At 44.4% G+C, this 18,910-nt stretch overlaps 1 protein-coding gene across 4 annotated transcripts; it reads right to left on the bottom strand.

Moving 5' to 3' along the window:
• Positions 1 to 223: 223 nt before the first annotated feature.
• On the bottom strand, positions 224 to 17,558 carry LOC117425202 (gamma-enolase). Of its 4 annotated transcripts, none has more exons than XM_058993543.1 (13): positions 17,404 to 17,508; positions 12,206 to 12,239; positions 11,943 to 12,028; positions 11,269 to 11,364; positions 10,882 to 10,940; positions 10,135 to 10,204; positions 6,285 to 6,418; positions 5,521 to 5,743; positions 5,123 to 5,320; positions 4,288 to 4,489; positions 3,926 to 4,034; positions 3,497 to 3,555; positions 224 to 860 (listed from the first exon to the last, which is right to left on the bottom strand). In XM_058993543.1, the coding sequence occupies exons 3-13, from the start codon at positions 12,025 to 12,027 to the stop codon at positions 791 to 793; spliced, it is 1,305 nt and encodes a 434-aa protein (XP_058849526.1). In that variant the 5' UTR covers position 12,028; positions 12,206 to 12,239; positions 17,404 to 17,508; the 3' UTR covers positions 224 to 790. The 4 variants fall into 4 exon arrangements, with proteins under 4 accessions (XP_058849526.1, XP_058849528.1, XP_058849527.1 ...); XM_058993545.1 differs by lacking the exon at positions 12,206 to 12,239 and adding an exon at positions 13,510 to 13,562 and having other exon boundaries at positions 17,404 to 17,492; XM_058993544.1 differs by lacking the exon at positions 17,404 to 17,508 and adding an exon at positions 13,510 to 13,530.
• Between the last annotated feature and the right edge of the window lie 1,352 nt (positions 17,559 to 18,910).

The following is an 18,910-nucleotide window of genomic DNA, read 5'->3' as shown; positions in this document are numbered from 1 at the left end:
ACCCCAATGTTAAAGCCAGGCTGTTTTCCCTCATAGACCCCAATGTTAAAGAAAGGCTGTTTCCCCTGATAGTCCTCCATGTTAAAGCCAGGTTGTTTCACCAGGTTTCAGGTGGAAGGCTGCCGGAAACAGCAGGTCACTGCTTCTATGAAGGGCTCTATATTCCTGTTTTATACCAGCATTGCTTTGAGAGCAACAAATAACTCACTCACACACACTGATGTTGGTTGCAGAAACCATGATATTTTTAATGTTCAGTGATAATTTCTACGTTTAAGTTAATAAACACATAATACTGAGCAGGTGAGGTGAAGCTAGCCAGCATTTAGAGAGCAGCAACTTCTCAAGGGTTAAAGATTTACACATTTCAATATATTAATATTTCAAGCACGCTGTCGACTGACAAACAGCTTAACAGATCAGCTCAGCGGCGCAAATAATCCATTCTGTGGAGTTCTGTGCTAGTGAGGGAGAGGGACAAGAGAGATAGGGGGAAGAATGAGGGAGGGAGAAGAGGGAGAGGGAGAGAGGAAAGAAGGGAGAAGTGAGAGAGGGAGAGGTGGGAAAAAAGACAGAGAAAGACAGTGGGAAGTGAGATGAGGGAGTAAAGAGGAGAGAGATAGATAGATCAATGGAAAGAGACAGGGTGGAGAATGTAAGACTATGTTAGTGCATGCATCTTTACTCATGTGTAATAGCTTATGTAAATTCTTGTCTCATGGTTTTCTAAGTATTTCTCGTCCTGCGCCTCTCTTGTCGTTCCCCCTGCTCCTGCTCGTTACCATGCTCCTCACAGGGCGCTGGGGTTGCGGAAGTTGTGCCCCGCAAAGCGAGCCTGATCCCCCAACTCCTCCTCAATTCTGAAAAACAAACCAAAAAAAAACCTGAAACTTCAAACACCAGAGCGCCTTCACCAGCCTCACTGAAACTACAAACACCAGAGCACCTTCACCAGCCTCACTGAAACTACAAACACCAGAGCACCTTCACCAGCCTCACTGAAACTACAAACACCAGAGCACCTTCACCAGCCTCACTGAAACTACAAACACCAGAGCCAGCACATTCATCAGCCTCACTGAAACGACAAACACCAGAGCGCCTTCACCAGCCTCACTGAAACTACAAACACCAGAGCCAGCGCCTTCACTAGCCTCACTGAAACCACAAACACCAGAGCACCTTCACCAGCCTCACTGAAACTACAAACACCAGAGCACCTTCACCAGCCTCACTGAAACTACAAACACCAGAGCGCATTCACCAGCCTCACTGAAACTACAAACACCAGAGCACCTTCACCAGCCTCACTGAAACTACAAACACCAGAGCACCTTCACCAGCCTCACTGAAACTACAAACACCAGAGCACCTTCACCAGCCTCACTGAAACTACAAACACCAGAGCCAGCGCCTTCACTAGCCTCACTGAAACCACAAACACCAGAGCACCTTCACCAGCCTCACTGAAACTACAAACACCAGAGCACCTTCACCAGCCTCACTGAAACTACAAACACCAGAGCCAGCGCCTTCACTAGCCTCACTGAAACCACAAACACCAGAGCACCTTCACCAGCCTCACTGAAACTACAAACACCAGAGCACCTTCACCAGCCTCACTGAAACTACAAACACCAGAGCGCATTCACCAGCCTCACTGAAACTACAAACACCAGAGCACCTTCACCAGCCTCACTGAAACTACAAACACCAGAGCACCTTCACCAGCCTCACTGAAACTACAAACACCAGAGCCAGCACATTCATCAGCCTCACTGAAACGACAAACACCAGAGCGCCTTCACCAGCCTCACTGAAACTACAAACACCAGAGCCAGCACCTTCACCAGCCTCACTGAAACTACAAACACCACAGCCAGCACTTTCACCAGCCTTACTGAAACTACAAACACCAGAGCCAGCGCCTTCACCAGCCTCACTGAAACTACAAACACCAGAGCCAGCGCCTTCACCAGCCTCACTGAAACTACAAACACCAGAGCCAGCGCCTTCACCAGCCTCACTGAAACTACAAACACCAGAGCCAGCGCCTTCACTAGCCTCACTGAAACTACAAACACCAGAGCGCCTTCACCAGCCTCACTGAAACTACAAACACCAGAGCACCTTCACCAGCCTCACTGAAACTACAAACACCAGAGCGCCTTCACCAGCCTCACTGAAACTACAAACACCAGAGCCAGCACATTCACCAGCCTCACTGAAACGACAAACACCAGAGCGCCTTCACCAGCCTCACTGAAACTACAAACACCAGAGCCAGCACATTCACCAGCCTCACTGAAACTACAAACACCAGAGCCAGCACATTCACCAGCCTCACTGAAACTACAAACACCAGAGCACCTTCACCAGCCTCACTGAAACTACAAACACCAGAGCCAGCGCCTTCACCAGCCTCACTGAAACTACAAACACCAGAGCCAGCACCTTCACCAGCCTCACTGAAACTACAAACACCAGAGCCAGCACTTTCACCAGCCTTACTGAAACTACAAACACCAGAGCCAGCGCCTTCACCAGCCTCACTGAAACTACAAACACCAGAGCCAGCACTTTCACCAGCCTTACTGAAACTACAAACACCAGAGCCAGCACCTTCACCAGCCTCACTGAAACTACAAACACCAGAGCCAGCGCCTTCACCAACCTTACTGAAACTGCAAGAGACTGAGTAAAGCAGGAAAGCGTTTGGGCTCTAGCGCCTTCACCAGTGTTATTAAAACTAGAAGAAACTGAGTCAAGCAAAGAATCATCTAGTGCCTTCATCGGTGCTATTAAAACTAGAAGAGACTGAATCAAGCAGACAAGCGTTTGGGCTTCAGTGACTTCATCAGTGTTATTGACATGAAACTAGAAGAGACTAAGTCAAGCAGACAAGCTTTTGGGCTTCAGTGCCTTCATCAGTGTTATTGACATGAAACTAGAAGAGACTGAGTCAAGCAGACAAGCGTTTGGGCTTCAGTGCCTTCATCAGTGTTATTGACATGAAACTAAAAGAGACTGAGTCAAGCAGACAAGCGTTTGGGCTTCAGTGCCTTCATCAGTGTTATTGACATGAAACTAAAAGAGACTGAGTCAAGCAGACAAGCGTTTGGGCTTCAGTGCCTTCATCAGTGTTATTGACATGAAACTAGAAGAGACTGAGTCAAGCAGACAGGCATTTGGGGTCTAGTGCCTTCATCAGTGTTATTGAAACAAGAAGAGACTGAATCGAGCAGACAGGCATTTGGGCTCTAATGCCTTCATCAGTGTTACTGAAACTAGAAGAGACTGAGTCAAGCAGACAGGCGTTTGGGCTCTAGTGCGTTCATCGGTTTTATTGAAACTAGAAGAGATTGAATCAAGCAGACAGGAATTTGGGCTCTAATGCCTTCATCAGTGTTATTGAAACTAGAAGAGACTTAGTCAAGCAGACAGGCGTTTGGGCTCTAGTGCCTTCATCAGTGTTTTTCATTGTTTCTTTCCTCACCTCATCAGTTGGTTGTACTTGGCTAAACGCTCCGATCTGCAGGGAGCGCCAGTCTTTATCTGAAGAAAGAGAAAGAGAAAGAGGGGAGAGGTTCATTTCAGTTGCAATGGTACTTCAAAGCTGCACACTCAGAGGATGCTGGGAGGTGTAGCTTATATATTTTTCACATTGCTTGAAAACACATTTGAGTTATAAAAGTACCAGTACTTCAGAACTACATTCCCCACCACCCTTTGCCAGCCTGTCCTGCCCGGAGATGTGGTTTTTGTATCTCTGGCTGTGCTTGACAACTCAATACAATACAGAGATTGTCACTTGCAGTGGTATTTCAAAACTACACCCCCCACAGTTCTGTGCCAGCTATGCTGGCTGGCTCCTTGTGTCCTGTGCTCGGTGCATTCTGGGAGCTGTAGTTCTTTGCTGACTCACCTGTCCAGTGCAGAGCCCCACCACCAGGTCAGCGATGAAGGTGTCCTCCGTCTCTCCAGAGCGGTGACTGACCATCACCCCCCAGCCGTTCTCCTGAGCCAGCTTACACCTGCAGAGAAACACACCGAGTGACCAGGCTGACCAGCATCCTGACACACTGACCAACACCCTGACACACACACTCACACACACACACACTCTCACACACTCACACTCTCACACCCACACACTCACACACACATACTCACACATACACACTCTCTCACACACTCACTCTCTCACACCCACACACTCACTCACACACTCTCACACACACACTCACACACACACATTCACACATACACACTCTCTGGTTCTCTTACGCCTGTATGGCCTCGGTCACTGATCCTATCTGGTTGACTTTCAGCAGCAGGCAGTTACAGGCCTTCTCCTCCACGGCTCGCTCGATGCGCTTGGGGTTGGTCACAGTCAGGTCATCCCCCACCACCTGGATCCCAACGTTCCCAGTGAACTTGGACCAGGCCTCCCAGTCATCCTGATCGAAGGGGTCCTCAATAGTGACCACTGACGGGGGGGGGGGGGTCAACACTTTTACACAGTTAAACTTTACCATGGTGGGAATTGTTGTAACAAATGACTGTAAACATGGAAATTCTAATGCGTATGTTTCTAATTGTCGAGTGTCTTCTTCTAATCAACTTGAAAGTGTGTTTCATTCTCGCGTACATTTTGCTGTGTCGGGTCTGTCATACAAAGAGTGCAGGAGAATGAAACGCACTTCTTAACATAAAGAGTGGTGTTGAGTTTTTTTTATATATATATATAATTTTGTGTGCCCAATTATTTTACCCCTGATTTTCTCGCCAATTTAGAATGTCCAATCCTACAGTCAGCTCCCCTGACTGTAGGACTCTACCTGCACTCCACACGGCCATGCCTGTACCAAGGGAGATACTTGGGCCCCTGCACTCCCCTGACTGTAGGATTCCCCCTGCGCACCACGTGGCTGCGCTTCTCCCAGGTGAGTCACTCAGAGACCCATGTTGTTGAGTTTTTAAGCTTCAGAAAGGTGTTCCCTGCACACAAGATATAAGAGTGCGTGTGTGTGTGTTTGGGTTGTGGTTCTGGTACAGGTGAGACAGTGTTGGGTCAGTGTCAGTGTCTGTAGTGTGTTTGGGTTGTGGTTCTGATTGGTACCTGGGTAGTCCCTGATGAAGCCCTGGTACAGGTCCGCAAGCTCGTCGGAGCTGATGTAGCGACTCGGGTCATCAGGTGATTTGAAGTCCAGGTCGTAGCTCCCATCGCGGTAGAACTCAGATGCTGCCACATCCATCCCGATCACAACTTTATCAGTGAAACCAGCCTTTTCTATCGCAACCTTCAGCAGCTCCAGGGCTGCCGGAGGGGGGGGGGGGGGGGGCAGGGAAAGAAGAAAACAACACCCAGGTGTCAAATCTTCAACACACTGCAGCCAAGAAATTAAGCTGTTTCCTTCATCCCTCCACTCTCTATCCCCCCCTTCCTCTCTCTGACCCCCCTCCCTTACCCACCCCTTCTGCCCACTCTCTGCCTGCCCAGCCCCCCCACCCCCTCACCCTCGCTGTTCTCCAGGATATTCGGAGCGAAGCCCCCCTCGTCCCCCACGCTCGTCGCGTCCTTGCCGTACTTCTCCTTGATGACACCCTTCAGCGTGTGGTAGAGCTCCGCCCCAACGCGCAGCGCATCACGGAAAGACTCCGCCCCCACCGGCAGCACCATGAACTCCTGCATGGCCAGCTTGTTCCCCGCATGAGAGCCGCCATTGATCACGTTGAACGCCTGGGTGGGGGGGAAGAGAGGGGAATTAAATGTATGTGTTCTGTGGCTCCCTTTAATCAAGTTGACAGTGTGATACTCACACAATCTTTGCTGTGTGAACCCCTTTCCCTGTCTCTTATACAAGACTCCTGTCTGTCTCCTCACTAATATAAACTAATAGAAGTCAATCTGTCTAGTCGACCCCCTGTATGTTTCTATGTGTTTGGTGGCTCCTCTAATCAAGTTGAGAGTGTATGATTTGTACACTCTTTGCTGTGTCTATCAAGATGAAAGCACACTCTAACTTGATTAGAGGAGCCACCGAACACTTAGAAACATATTACAAGTCATTAGTTCCAAATAAAAACAGACAAAAGCTGCTATTAACACACTTAATCTGTGGTTTGAACTTTTCAAAAACTTTGTCGTGGACATTCTGAGTGCAAGATCTACACTCTCAACGAGACAGGGTGTGTCGCTGCTATTAACATTTTAAAGTAAGATTAAAGATATTTTAAAGGGGAAATGCATCATCCCATTTTATACTATTTGTTTTTCATACCGGAACTGGAAGGACGAGTTCTGTGTTTCCAGCCAGGTCTGCAATGTGACGGTACAGGGGGACCCCTTTCTCTGCTGCACCAGCCTTGCACACTGCCAGAGACACCCCCAGGATCGCATTCGCACCAAATTGGGCTGCAGGAGACAGAAAGAAAGAAAGAAAGAAAGAAAGAAAGAAAGAAAGAAAGAAAGAAAGAAAAGACAAAGTGTGTACCAGCCTGGTTATTATATGAATGACCTGGTTGAACGATGAAGGGACAATGACAGTGCCAGCAGCAATCTGAGCAGCAAGTAGAATCTGCTCTGCAGAGTAACAGTAAGGCATGATGGGAGCTGTAGTTCTTTATACTGGCATTGCATGAAGTGATACTAAAATGACCAGGTTTACTGTGCCAGCAGCAATCTGAGCAGTCATTAAGTAGAATCAAAATGAAAATTACAACACTCAGCATGCTTCTGCACAAGCAATAACAGTGAGGCATTATGGGAATTACAGCTGGATCAGTGAATTCTCAGATCAGTGTATACTCAGTGAGGTGCAGATTCACAGCACTTACAGTGGCTCTCAAAAGTATTCACCCCTCTTGGACTTTTCCACATTTTATTGTGTTACAACATGGAATCAAAATGGATTTAATTAGGAGTTTTTGCCACTGATCAACACAAAAAAGTCCATATTGTCAAAGTGAAAAATAAAATCTACAAATTGTTCTAAATTAATTACAAATATAAAACAAAAAATAATTGATTGCATAAGTATTCACCCCCTTTGCTATGACACACCTAAATAAGCTCTGGTGCAACCAATTGTCTTTAGAAGTCACATAATTAGTTGAATGGAGTCCACCCCACCTGTGCAATAAAGGTGTTTCACATGATTTCAGGTTAAATACACCTGTCTCTGGGAGGTCCCACTGTTGGTTAGTACATTTCCTAACAAAAACTACATCATGAAGACAAAGGAACATTCAAAGCAAATCCGGAATAAGGTTCTTCAAAAGCATCAATCAGGGGTAGGATATAAGAACATTTCCAAGGCATTGAATATCCCCCGCAGCACAGTAAAGTCCATTATTAAGAAATGGAGAGAATATGGCACAACTGTGAATCTGTCTAGAACAGGCCGTCCTCATAAACTGAGTATCCAGGCGAGAAGGGCACTAGTCAGGGAGGCCACCAAGAGGCCTATGGCAACTCTAAAGGAGTTACAGTCTTCCACGGCTGAGCTGGGAGACACTGTGCATATGGCAACAATAACCTGGGTGCTTCACAAAACTAGCCTTTATGGGAGAGTGGCAAAAAGAAAGCCATTGTTGAAAAAAACTCACATCAAATCTCGGCTAGAATTTGCCAGAAGGCATGTGGGAGACTCTGAGGCCAAATGGAAGAAGATTCTATGGTCTGATGAGACCAAAATATAACTTTTTGGCCTCAACGCTAAGCGCTATGTTTGGCGCAAGCCTAACACCGCACATCATCCTGAGAACACCATCCCTACCGTGAAGCATGGTGGTGGCAGCATCATGCTATGGGGATGATTCTCTGTGTCAGGGCCTGGAAAGCTTGTGAAGATAGATGGCAAAATGGATGCAGCAAAGTACAGAGAAATCCTGGAGGAAAACCTGCTGAAGTCTGCAAGATACCTGGGACTTGGGAGAAGATTTATCTTCCAGCAGGACAATGACCCCAAACATACAGCCAAAGCCACACTGGAGTGGCTTAAAAACAAAAAGGTCAATGTTCTGGAGTGGCTCAGTCAAAGCCCGGACCTCAATCCATTTGAGAATATGTGGAAAGAGTTGAAAATTGCTGTTCACCAAAGGTCCCCATCCAACTTGATGGATCTTGAGCAATTTTGCAAAGAAGAATGGGCAAAAACTGCAGTGTCCAGATGTGCAAAGCTGGTAGAGACTTATCCAAATAGACTCATGGCTGTAATTGCTGCCAAAGGTGCCTTCACCAAATATTGACTCAAGGGGGTGAATACTTGCAGTCAATTGTTTTCTGTTTTGTATTTGTAATTAATTTAGAACAATTTGTAGATTTTATTTTTCACTTTGACATTATGGACTTTTTTGTGTTGATCAGTGGCAAAAACTCCTAATTAAATCCATTTTGATTCCATTTTGTAACACAATAAAATGTGGGAAAGTCCAAGGGGGGTGAATACTTTTGAGAGCCACTGTACATGTATTCTCAGTGAGCAGCAGATTCACAGCACTTACAGTGCCTATAGAAAGTCTACACCCCATTGAACTTTTTTTTCACATTTTGTTGTGTCAGTGCCACAGAGTTTCATGCATTTAAATGAGAGGTTTTTTTCCACTTATCTACACCCATACTCCACACTGTTAAGGGGAAAAAAGTTTTTATTGAGAAAAAAATGATATATTAAAAATACAAAACTGAAAGATCATAATTGGATAAGTCTCCATCCCACTGAGTTAATACTTGGTGGAAGCACCTTTGGCAGCAGTTACAGCTGTGAGTCTGTTGGGATAGGTCTCTACCAACTTTGCACCCCTAGATTTTTGACCATTCTTCTTTACAAAACTGTTCAATCTCTATCAAGTTCCTTGGGGAGCGTTGATGGACAGCAATCTTCAAGTCATGCCACAAATTTTCGATTGGATTTAGGTCTGAGCTCTGACTGGGCCACTCAAGGACATTTACTTTTTTGTTCCTTAGCCACTCCAGTGTAGCTTTGGCTGTGTGCTTTGGGTCGTTGTCATGCTGAAAGGTGAACTTCCGTCCCAGTTTCAGCTTTCTTGCAGAGGGCAGCAGGTTTTTCTCAAGCACTTCTCTGTACTTTGCTCCATTCATTTTCCCTTCTATACTGACAAGTGCCCCAGTCCCTGCCGATGAGAAACATCCTCATAACATGATGCTGCCGCCACCATGCTTCACAGTAGGGATGGTGTTCTTTGGATGATGGGCTTTGCATTTAGGCCAAAAAGTTCAATTTTAGTTTCATCAGACCAGAAAACTTTTTGCCACATGGCTACAGAATCACCTGAGTGTTTTTTTGCATACTTCAAACGGGATTCAAGGTGGCTTTCTTGAGTAATGGCTTCCTTCTTGCCACCCTACCATACAGGCCAGATTTGTGGAGTGCTTGGGATATTGTTGTCACATGCACACTTTGACCAGTCTTGGCCATAAAAGCCTGTAGCTCTTACAAAGTTGTCATTAGCCTCTTGGTAGCCTCTCTGATCAGTTTCCTTTTTGCTCTGTCATCCAGTTTGGAGGGACGGCCTGATCTAGGCAGGGTCTTGGTGGTGCCATACACCTTCCACTTCTTAATAATCGTCTTGACCGTGTTCCAAGGGATATTCAAGGCCTTTGATATTTTTTTATACCCATCCTCTGATCTATGCCTTTCAACAACTTTGTCCCGTAGAGCTTTTGAAAGCGCCTTGGTGCTCATGGTTGAGTCTTTGCTTTGAAATTCACTACCCAGCACAGGGAACCTACAGGAACTGCTGAATTTATCCTGAAATCATGTGAATCACTACAATTTAACACAGGTGGCCGCTTAACTTGGTGTGTGATATTGAAGGCGATTGGTTACACCTGAGCTAATTTAGGATTGCTATTACAAGGGGGGTGGACACTTATCCAACCAAGCTATTTCAGTTTTTATTTTTAATTAATTTTCTATAAATTTCTAGAATATTTTTTTTACTTGGAAGTTGTAGGGTAGGATGTGTAGATAAATGAAAAAAAAACTATTTTAATGCATTTTAATTGCAGAATATAAGGCAACAAAAGGTGAACATTTTGAAAGGGGGTGTCAACTTTCTATAGGCACTTACATTTGTTCTCAGTGAGGTGCAGATTCACAGACTTACATTTATTCTCAGTGCCGTCCATCTCCAGCATCATGGAGTCCAGTTTCTCCTGCTTCTCCACAGACACCTCCTGAGCACAGCACAGTGTTAATAAAGCAAGGAAACTGCATCACATTGCATTACAGCGAGACACACACAAACGAAAGAGGGCCCAGCTTGGCATATTTAGGAAAAAGACACTTTAACATTTTATTTTCCTTTATTGTCTATGACAGGAGACACAATCAACTCTTGAAATTCCCACACGCAATAAAGACAGCAGGAGGAAAGCAAAATTAATACATAGCAAGCACTTATATATGCTAACTTCTAAGGTTCATGTCAATGTATTTATTTATTCACTTTTATGGTATTTCATATAATTCATATGATAGAAAAATAAGCACAAATAAACAGGGTGCCCTACAAACATACGTAAAGAGAGAGAGACAGACAGACAGACAGACAGGCAGACAGACAGACAGAGAGGCGACAGGCAGACAGACAAACAGACAGACAGACAGACAGACAGGCAGACCGACAGACAGGCAAACAGACAGAGAGGCAACAGGCAGACAGTCAGACAGACAGACAGACAGACAGACAGACAAACAGACAGACAGGCAGGCAGACAGACAGACAGACAGACAGACAGACAGACAGACAGACAGACAGACAGATACAGACAGACAGAGAGGCGACAGGCAGACAGACAGACAGACAGACAGACAGACAGACAGACAGACAGACAGACAGACAGAGCCTCACCGATTCAATGAGTGCGGGGCGGATTGTATTGTTGATGTGATCCACTGCTTGAAGCACACCTGAAAAAAAAAAATTCCAGTCAGCAATGAAACAAAGACACCCTGACACACACCCTGACCCCTCTCTCTCACACACACACCCTGACCCATCTTTCTCACACACACACCCTGACCCCTCTCTCTCTCACACACATCCTGCCCTCTCTCTCACACACACATCCTGCCCTCTATCTCACACACACACCCTGTCCTCTCTCTCTCTCTCACACACACACCCTGCCCTCTCACACACACACACACACACACACACAGACTCCCCTGTCCCTCCTCCCTCCCCTGCCCCCTTCTCTCCTGTCCCTCCTCTCTCCCCTGTCCCCTCCTGTCTCACCCTTGCCCAGGTATCTGGACATGTCATTGTCTCGCAGCTCCAAGGCTTCATAGATCCCAGTCGATGCTCCACTTGGTACGGCAGCACGGAACATTCCTGAGAGAGAGAGAGAGATCGAGGGAGGCAGAGAGAGAGGGGGGGGGGGAGAGAGGGACAGATAACGAGGGAGATGTTTAGAACGATTTCATTGTTTTTTGTGCAGATAGTAACATGCTAAATTAAATTTAATAGTAAATTCATACAAATGTTTTGACCTGTTTTTTTAAAATAAATTTCTTATTATGCTAAGTAGTACTTTTTTTGTGACTTAATTGCTATGACATTAAACGCCAAGGCTAGATAATAGAAATAGTCATCTTCAGTGAACTTAAATTCAAATGGATTTGCTTTTAGATTTGACTACTGAAATGGAAGGTGAAAGATCATAAATGAATGGGATTCAGTAAGACTTCTATTATTTACCATTTCTTAAACGACTTGCTGTCAGAGTCGACTAAAATGTTTAATTTTGTCTCCCCACACTCCACATTGATAGGGTCCATGTTGTTTTGGTGAATCTCACCAGCTTTCTAGCCCGGTGAGTCGGTGAGTTTAGCAACAGTTTGGTGACCATTTGCAATGAGGTTGATGCTCAGGGCACTCTGGGAAATGTAGTTTTTAAGCAGGTGTCTTACCTTTCTCAGTGTAGAGGTCGACTTCCACTGTGGGGTTTCCACGGGAGTCGAGAATCTCGCGAGCATGAATGTTTAAAATCGACATCCTGAGAGAGACAGGGAGAGAGAGTGTCAGATGGGAGAGACACAAACTAAGAGGCACTGCGTTCTGTCCTGCAGTAAATACACACCCTTAATTCGACAGCCAGATTAATGACTTAATGAAACTCAATGACGAATACGATTATAAATACTGTTGAGAGAGGCAGACAAAACAAACAAACCTGCTGTTGAATAAGCAGCTCTGCCCGTCACAAACTGAGAAATGGGGGGTGAGAGAAGAGTTAGAGGAAGAGAGGGAGAGAGAGAGGGGAAGAGAGGGGAAGAGAGGGAAGGGGAGGGAGAGAGAGAAGGGGAGAGAGGGAGAGGGAGAGGGAGGGGGAGAGAGGAAGAGGAAGATAGGGAAAAGAGGGATATAAAGTACTTTTTTAAATTATGTATTTTTTCCCAGTTACTTTTAGAATTGCCTCTGGGGTTAGCAGCTGATGAACGGCTGCTTTATTGGTCTGGTTCTCAGTGGAGTATCAATCAATCAATCAATCAATCAATCAATCAATCAATCAAATTTATTTTCTATAGTGCCTTTCATGCCAAGGCATCCCACAGTGCTTCACATTACAAATAAATATACTATACCATAATATAATATAATATACAATAAAATATCAAAAACATCCAAAAACAAAAAAGAGAAAAAATAACTAAATAAAAATAAAAAACCGACACACACACTGCACAGAAGCACACACACACTGCACAGAGACACACACACACACACACTGCACAGAAACACACACACACACTGCACATAGACACACACACACTGCACAGAGACACACACACACTGCACAGAGACACACACACACACACACTGCACAGAGACACACACACACTGCACAGACACACACACACACACACTGCACAGAAGCACACACACACTGCACAGAGACACACACACACACACTGCACAGACACACACACACACTGCACAGAGGCACACACACACTGCACAGAAACACACACACACACTGCACATAGACACACACACACTGCACAGAGACACACACACACACACACTGCACAGACACACACACACACTGCACAGACACACACACACTGCACAGAGACACACACACACACACACAGCACAGACACACACACACACACACTGCACAGAGACACACACACTGCACAGAGACACACACACACTGCACAGACACACACACACACACTGCACAGAGACACACACACTGCACAGAGACACACACACACACACACTGCACAGACACACACACACACACTGCTCAGAGACACACACACTGCACAGAGACACACACACACACACTGCACAGACACACACACAAACACTGCTCAGACACACACACACACACTGCACAGAGACACACATACAGCTAAGAACACTCTGGAACATCTACGTCACTCAGAGATCTCCCTCCCCTCCCCTCCCCTCCCCCGCCCCCTCTCCTGCACGGTGTCTCAGCCCATCACGCGATGAATCTTTAATTACCAGTGATTAAGATCAGTGCAGGCTGTAAGCCTCCTCACACCACCGAGTCCTGCCTGCAGTTTAACATTGAAAACAGCACAAGAAGGAGCAGATCTGTGCAGCACACAGCATACAAACAATAGCAGGGTCTTTTATGATGAGGTACACTTAGAGTGTCTCTCTCGCTACACACACACTGACACACACGTTCGATCTTTTCAATCTAGTTTTTTAACATGGTGTTCTTCTTGTACATTATTTCTAAATGATTATTTCATTATATATGTACCAATGATGCTAGCTATGAGTGCTGTATGAGACACAAGCTGATTTTCACCCACTCAAGGTTATATATATATATGTTGATTTGAAATATTCATGCTAGTGAGATTCTCAACTCTTGCATGTATTAATGACCACTCTCTTTACTATACTGTATATGAATAATTCATCTCGCTATATATAGTAAAGCCGTATAGATTGTGTGTGAGGAGGCTGGTGGGTCTCAATGATGGACTGGTTTCCTCCCCTAGTGAGTAAAGGCCTGTGTGCTTGGGGCTCTGCCACTCCACAGATTATATCAGACCCCCTCACTGGTGTAGGAGAGACTGACAGCTCACTGAGACCTAATCTGTGTCTCTAATAAATAACAAAACAAACAGCCACTGTGTATTAAATAACCACACACAGTCCTTGTCCTTGCTGCTGGGACCGTGTGTTATCAGGTAGATTTCTTCACCACAAACATTAAAAACATAAATATATTTATCTAAACTATATTAAATGTTTAGATATATTTAAAAAATATACAGTGCCATCTACCCATTAGTTCAGGCCCTGGTGCTGTCCCGCCTTGACTACTGCAACTTGTCTTTTACCTTCCTCGTTTATCCCACGCTACTCCACTGCTCCGCTCCCTCCACTGGCTCCCTATCGTCACTCGCAATCAATTAAAAACTCTTGTACTCGCCTATCGTTGTCTCGACCTTTCTGCCCCCTTCTACATCCTTACTATCATTCCTCCCTAAACCCCCTCTCGCCCCCTCTGCTCCTCTGCCACCGGCAGATTAGCTGTACCCCCCCTACACTCCACCACCTCCAGAGCCGGCTCCTTCTCCTCCCTTGCAGCATAATAATAATAATAATAATAATAATAATAATAATAATAATAATAATAATAATAATAATAATAATAATAATAATAATGTATGTATGTGTGTATGTATGCATGTACATGTACAGGGAAGCAAATAATACACTGGGGCTAATCAAGCTCGTAGTAAAACTGGGAATCGGTAAAACTGCTATGCAATAGGAGCCTTATTTCCATCCCTGATGTATGTATGTATGTATGTATGTATGTATGTATGTATGTATGTATGTAGCAACTGTTATAAACAAAAGGTTAATTGGAAGATTATCCAGCCAAAATCTGGGTGCCTCTCGAATCATCAACTATAATTGGGTTCATTCACAGCTAGGCCCAGTTACAACAAGGCAGCAAACTACAGCACACACAAGCATACAGCAAGAGAACCCGGTCTGTGTAGAGAAATCTATCTATCTATCTATCTATCTATCTATCTATCTATCTATCCATCTATCTATCTATCTATCTATCTATCTATCTATCTATCTATCTATCCATCTATCTATCTATCTATCTATCTATCTATCTATCTATCTATCTATCTATCTATCTATCTATCTATCTAAGAGAACTGAGGATTATGCACAGAGTAGAAAACAATTGAGTTTATTCAGGACGTTTCAGACATAATGGTCTTTCATCAGCTAAAATCTAACATAGTGCAGTGAAATCAGATATATGTTCCACTGGCAAATCACACAAACAGTCATCAATATAGTGGCCATATATACTATAAATGAATATACATGTTTACACACACACACCCACACGCACACACACTCACACACACACATACATATATATATATATATATATATGTAGTCTCTTAGGTGTAAAAATGTATACATTGAGAGCGAATTACAGATTTAGATATATTGATACACATACAGCTATGGCCAAAAACTTTGCATCAATCTAGAATTTTAGGATCGAGACATCATTAAAAAAAACAAAAAACAAAAATGAACATAATTTAGATCTTTTATTTAACATCATGTAATCAAAGAAACTACAAAATGATATCACAAAAGTCTACCAGCAGCCCTAAGAGCAGCACTTAGTATTTGCAGTGCATTCCATTGTGTTTTAAGACTTCCTTAATCCTCTCTGGCATGGACTCAATGAGGCGCTGAAGGGTCGAGTTGTCCTTTAGATTCCTCCATGCAGCCTTTACACTTGATTCCAGTTCATTTCGGCTGCACGGAAGACTTTTCCTGATTTCCTGTCCTATCAGATCCCAAACATTCCCAATAGGATTGAGATCCGGTGAATTTCCAGGCCAGCATTGCAGTGCCGTGACGTTGTTGTCTTCTAACCATTTCTGCACTCGTCTGGCTCGATGGCAAGGGGCTCCGTCATCTTGGAAGTAGAAATCACCGCTGGGAAAATGGCTCTGAGCCGTAGGGAGAAGGTGGTCGTGGAGTGTTTTCAGGTACCAGTCCTTGTTCATAGCTGTCCCCTTGGGTAAAACGTGTAAAGATCCTGTGTCTTTGACAGAAAAGCATCCCCAGATATGGACAGTTTCGGGATGCTTTGTCGTTGGGACGGTACATTCTGGTTTGTATCTTTCTCCTTTCTGCCTTCGAACTCTGAATCTACCTCGGTTTCCAAAACAGCTGAAGGGAGACACGCCAGAGAAAATGACTTTGGCCCAGTCATCTTTGGTCCAGTCTTTGTATGTGCGACAAAAGTTCAGGCGATCGCTGATGTTTTTCTGGCTCAGAAGGGGCTTCTTAGCAGGCCTCCCTGACACCAGACCATTCTCCAAGAGACGCCTTCTCACGGTGCGCGCAGACGCCTTCACTCCAACTTCTTTCCATTGCTGCAGTAAGTGGACACTTGACCTGTCTCTCATACTTGAGCAGCACAGGTGCCGATCCTGGTGAGCAGTGCTGACTTTTGGGCGTCCGGACCTGGGGGCAGCTTTACAGCTTCCAGTCTTCTTGTATTTCTGGATGGTTCTAGATACTGTGCTTTGGCTGGCATACCCTCTATTGGCTATCTGACGGCTGCTAAAACCTTCCTTATGAAGGGCAATGATGGCTGACTGTGTTTCCGAGGAGGTATGGCTCTTCCCCATGGCTTGCTCTGAAGTTATAAAAATCTATGTAAAAATCATGCTTGTATAGCTTCTACTCGTTACCACTTTTAATTGTCACCTTTTGATTACTTCTAATTGAGTCACCCGTGTCAAGATTTGTGACGTCTTTTCGGAAATCGTGTGTTTTCATGTTAGATTTTGAAATGTCACATTTTTCCATTTTTGTCAGTTTTTTGCTAAGTATATGGAAAACTACAAAGCGGTATGTCATTTAATATGTTAACGTAACATTATTCAGCAGGTTTCATTCGACTTTATGAAGCAAAATTAGATCATTCTAGGGTGATGCAAATTTTTAGGCCTTAGCTGTATATACATATTTTTATCTATATAGCGTGAGAGAAAGACACACACACACACACACATTATATATATATATATATATATATATATATATATATATATATATATATATATATATATGTATTAAATATTATATATGTTTAAATATATACTGCCGCAGCAAAAAAATGCCTCTATATAATCTGTGCTGCTGCTATTTCGCAGTGCAGTGTCAGGGAGGTATCACTGCTGCAGCAGCACCAGATGATATCATAATCACAGGATCGAAACACAGACACACACACAACACATCTAACACAGGGCCTGGGGAAAGCATCTCTGAACCTCAAACACACAGCCACTGAAATAAATCACATCTTACCTGCCGTCCTGAAGAGTCTGTCTCTCTGCCTGTGTCTGTGTGTGTGTGTGTGTGCGTCTCAGTGTTTCTCCTTGAGCTAATAAAGAGGGAGGGAGAGAGGGTGGAGAGAGCAAGAGAGAGTGAGAGGGAGAGAGAGCGTGTGAGAGAGAGAGAGAGAGAGAGAGAATCACTATTTCTCTATGCAGTATTCTCATTTAAAGGGCTACTTTACACCATCCTCACTCTCCTAATACTGCACTTCTCCCTGGTTTAATATCCTATAGTGTGTGTCTCCCCTGTTTAATATCCTATAGTGTGTGTCTCTCCTGTTTAATATCCTATAGTGTGTGTCTCTCCTGTTTAATATCCTATAGTGTGTGTCACTCATTCTCTGTTGCTGTTCCTGCTGCTCATATCATTATTGATCAGGCACACTATATTAATGTCCGTTCAACCACTGGGGTCTGCTTCTGGAAAGGCTCCTAAAATATAAAGTCATTTCTGAAGGGAGGAGGAAGTGGTTTTAATGAGTGCAGCTGGAATGTCTGTCTACTTTAAAACTGTGATGAGAAGTAAATGGAAAATCACATTACAGAGAGGACAGACATTACAGCTACACACCCCCTAGTGGTCATTCTTTAAAAGCCACCTCACTTTAAAAATGCTTCCTGGTTCCTGTGCTGCAGGTCACATGTTGTGATTGCAGCTCAACAATTGGAGTGATTCTGACTTACACACAGGAAGTGATTGGGAACCAGGAAGCAACAGCAGCCGTTTGTCATCATTAGCGCTGTCTGATATCTGAATACTGAGGAAAATGTGAAGCGCAGCGAAATCTTTGCACAATAGCATGCAGCCGGCAGTCAAATCAAACATACAAAAATAACATAACCAACACCTACGCTGCACTGCACATGAGGGGAGACAGACAGGCAGGCAGACAGATACATATAGATAGATAGACACACACAGACAGATAGATAGACATATTAATATAGAAAGATCTATAGCTAGACAGATAGAAAGACATACAGACTGATTAATATGAATAGATAGATAGATAGACTGGGGATGAATACACAGATAGATATAAAAAGGACAGATAGAAGGCTGTGGGAGTTTGGAGATGCTGCTTGGTAACAATGATGTAATTGGCTTATCTTCTCAGCCAGCAGATTTTAGTGCTGACAAGACTGCCCTTGTCTTAGAGGAGGTGGGGGAGGGGAGGTTCCAGTTGGCTGTGCCCTTGACGTGTAAGAAGAATAAATAGGATTTGGAATTTAGCACAAGATGGAGGAGCGAGGGAGAGAGAGAAAGAGGAAGATGGAGAGGAAAGCAGATAGAGGAGGGAGAGTAGAGCAGGAGAGGGAGATGAGAGAGGAGAAAGGGAGGGAGAGACACACACTATCATATATTATTGAGAAGAAATATTGACTTCCGCATTGCAGTACTGAATCAGTACACAATCTCCCCTCCGCTCCCCCTCCCCTCTCCTCTCCCCACTCTCCCTCCGTCCTCTATCCTCTCC

This window comes from Acipenser ruthenus, chromosome 20 (genome assembly GCF_902713425.1).
Source record: "Acipenser ruthenus chromosome 20, fAciRut3.2 maternal haplotype, whole genome shotgun sequence".
NCBI lineage: Eukaryota > Metazoa > Chordata > Actinopteri > Acipenseriformes > Acipenseridae > Acipenser > Acipenser ruthenus.
Note: the sequence above shows the minus strand (reverse complement) of the source record. Positions and strands in the feature narration are given on the sequence as shown.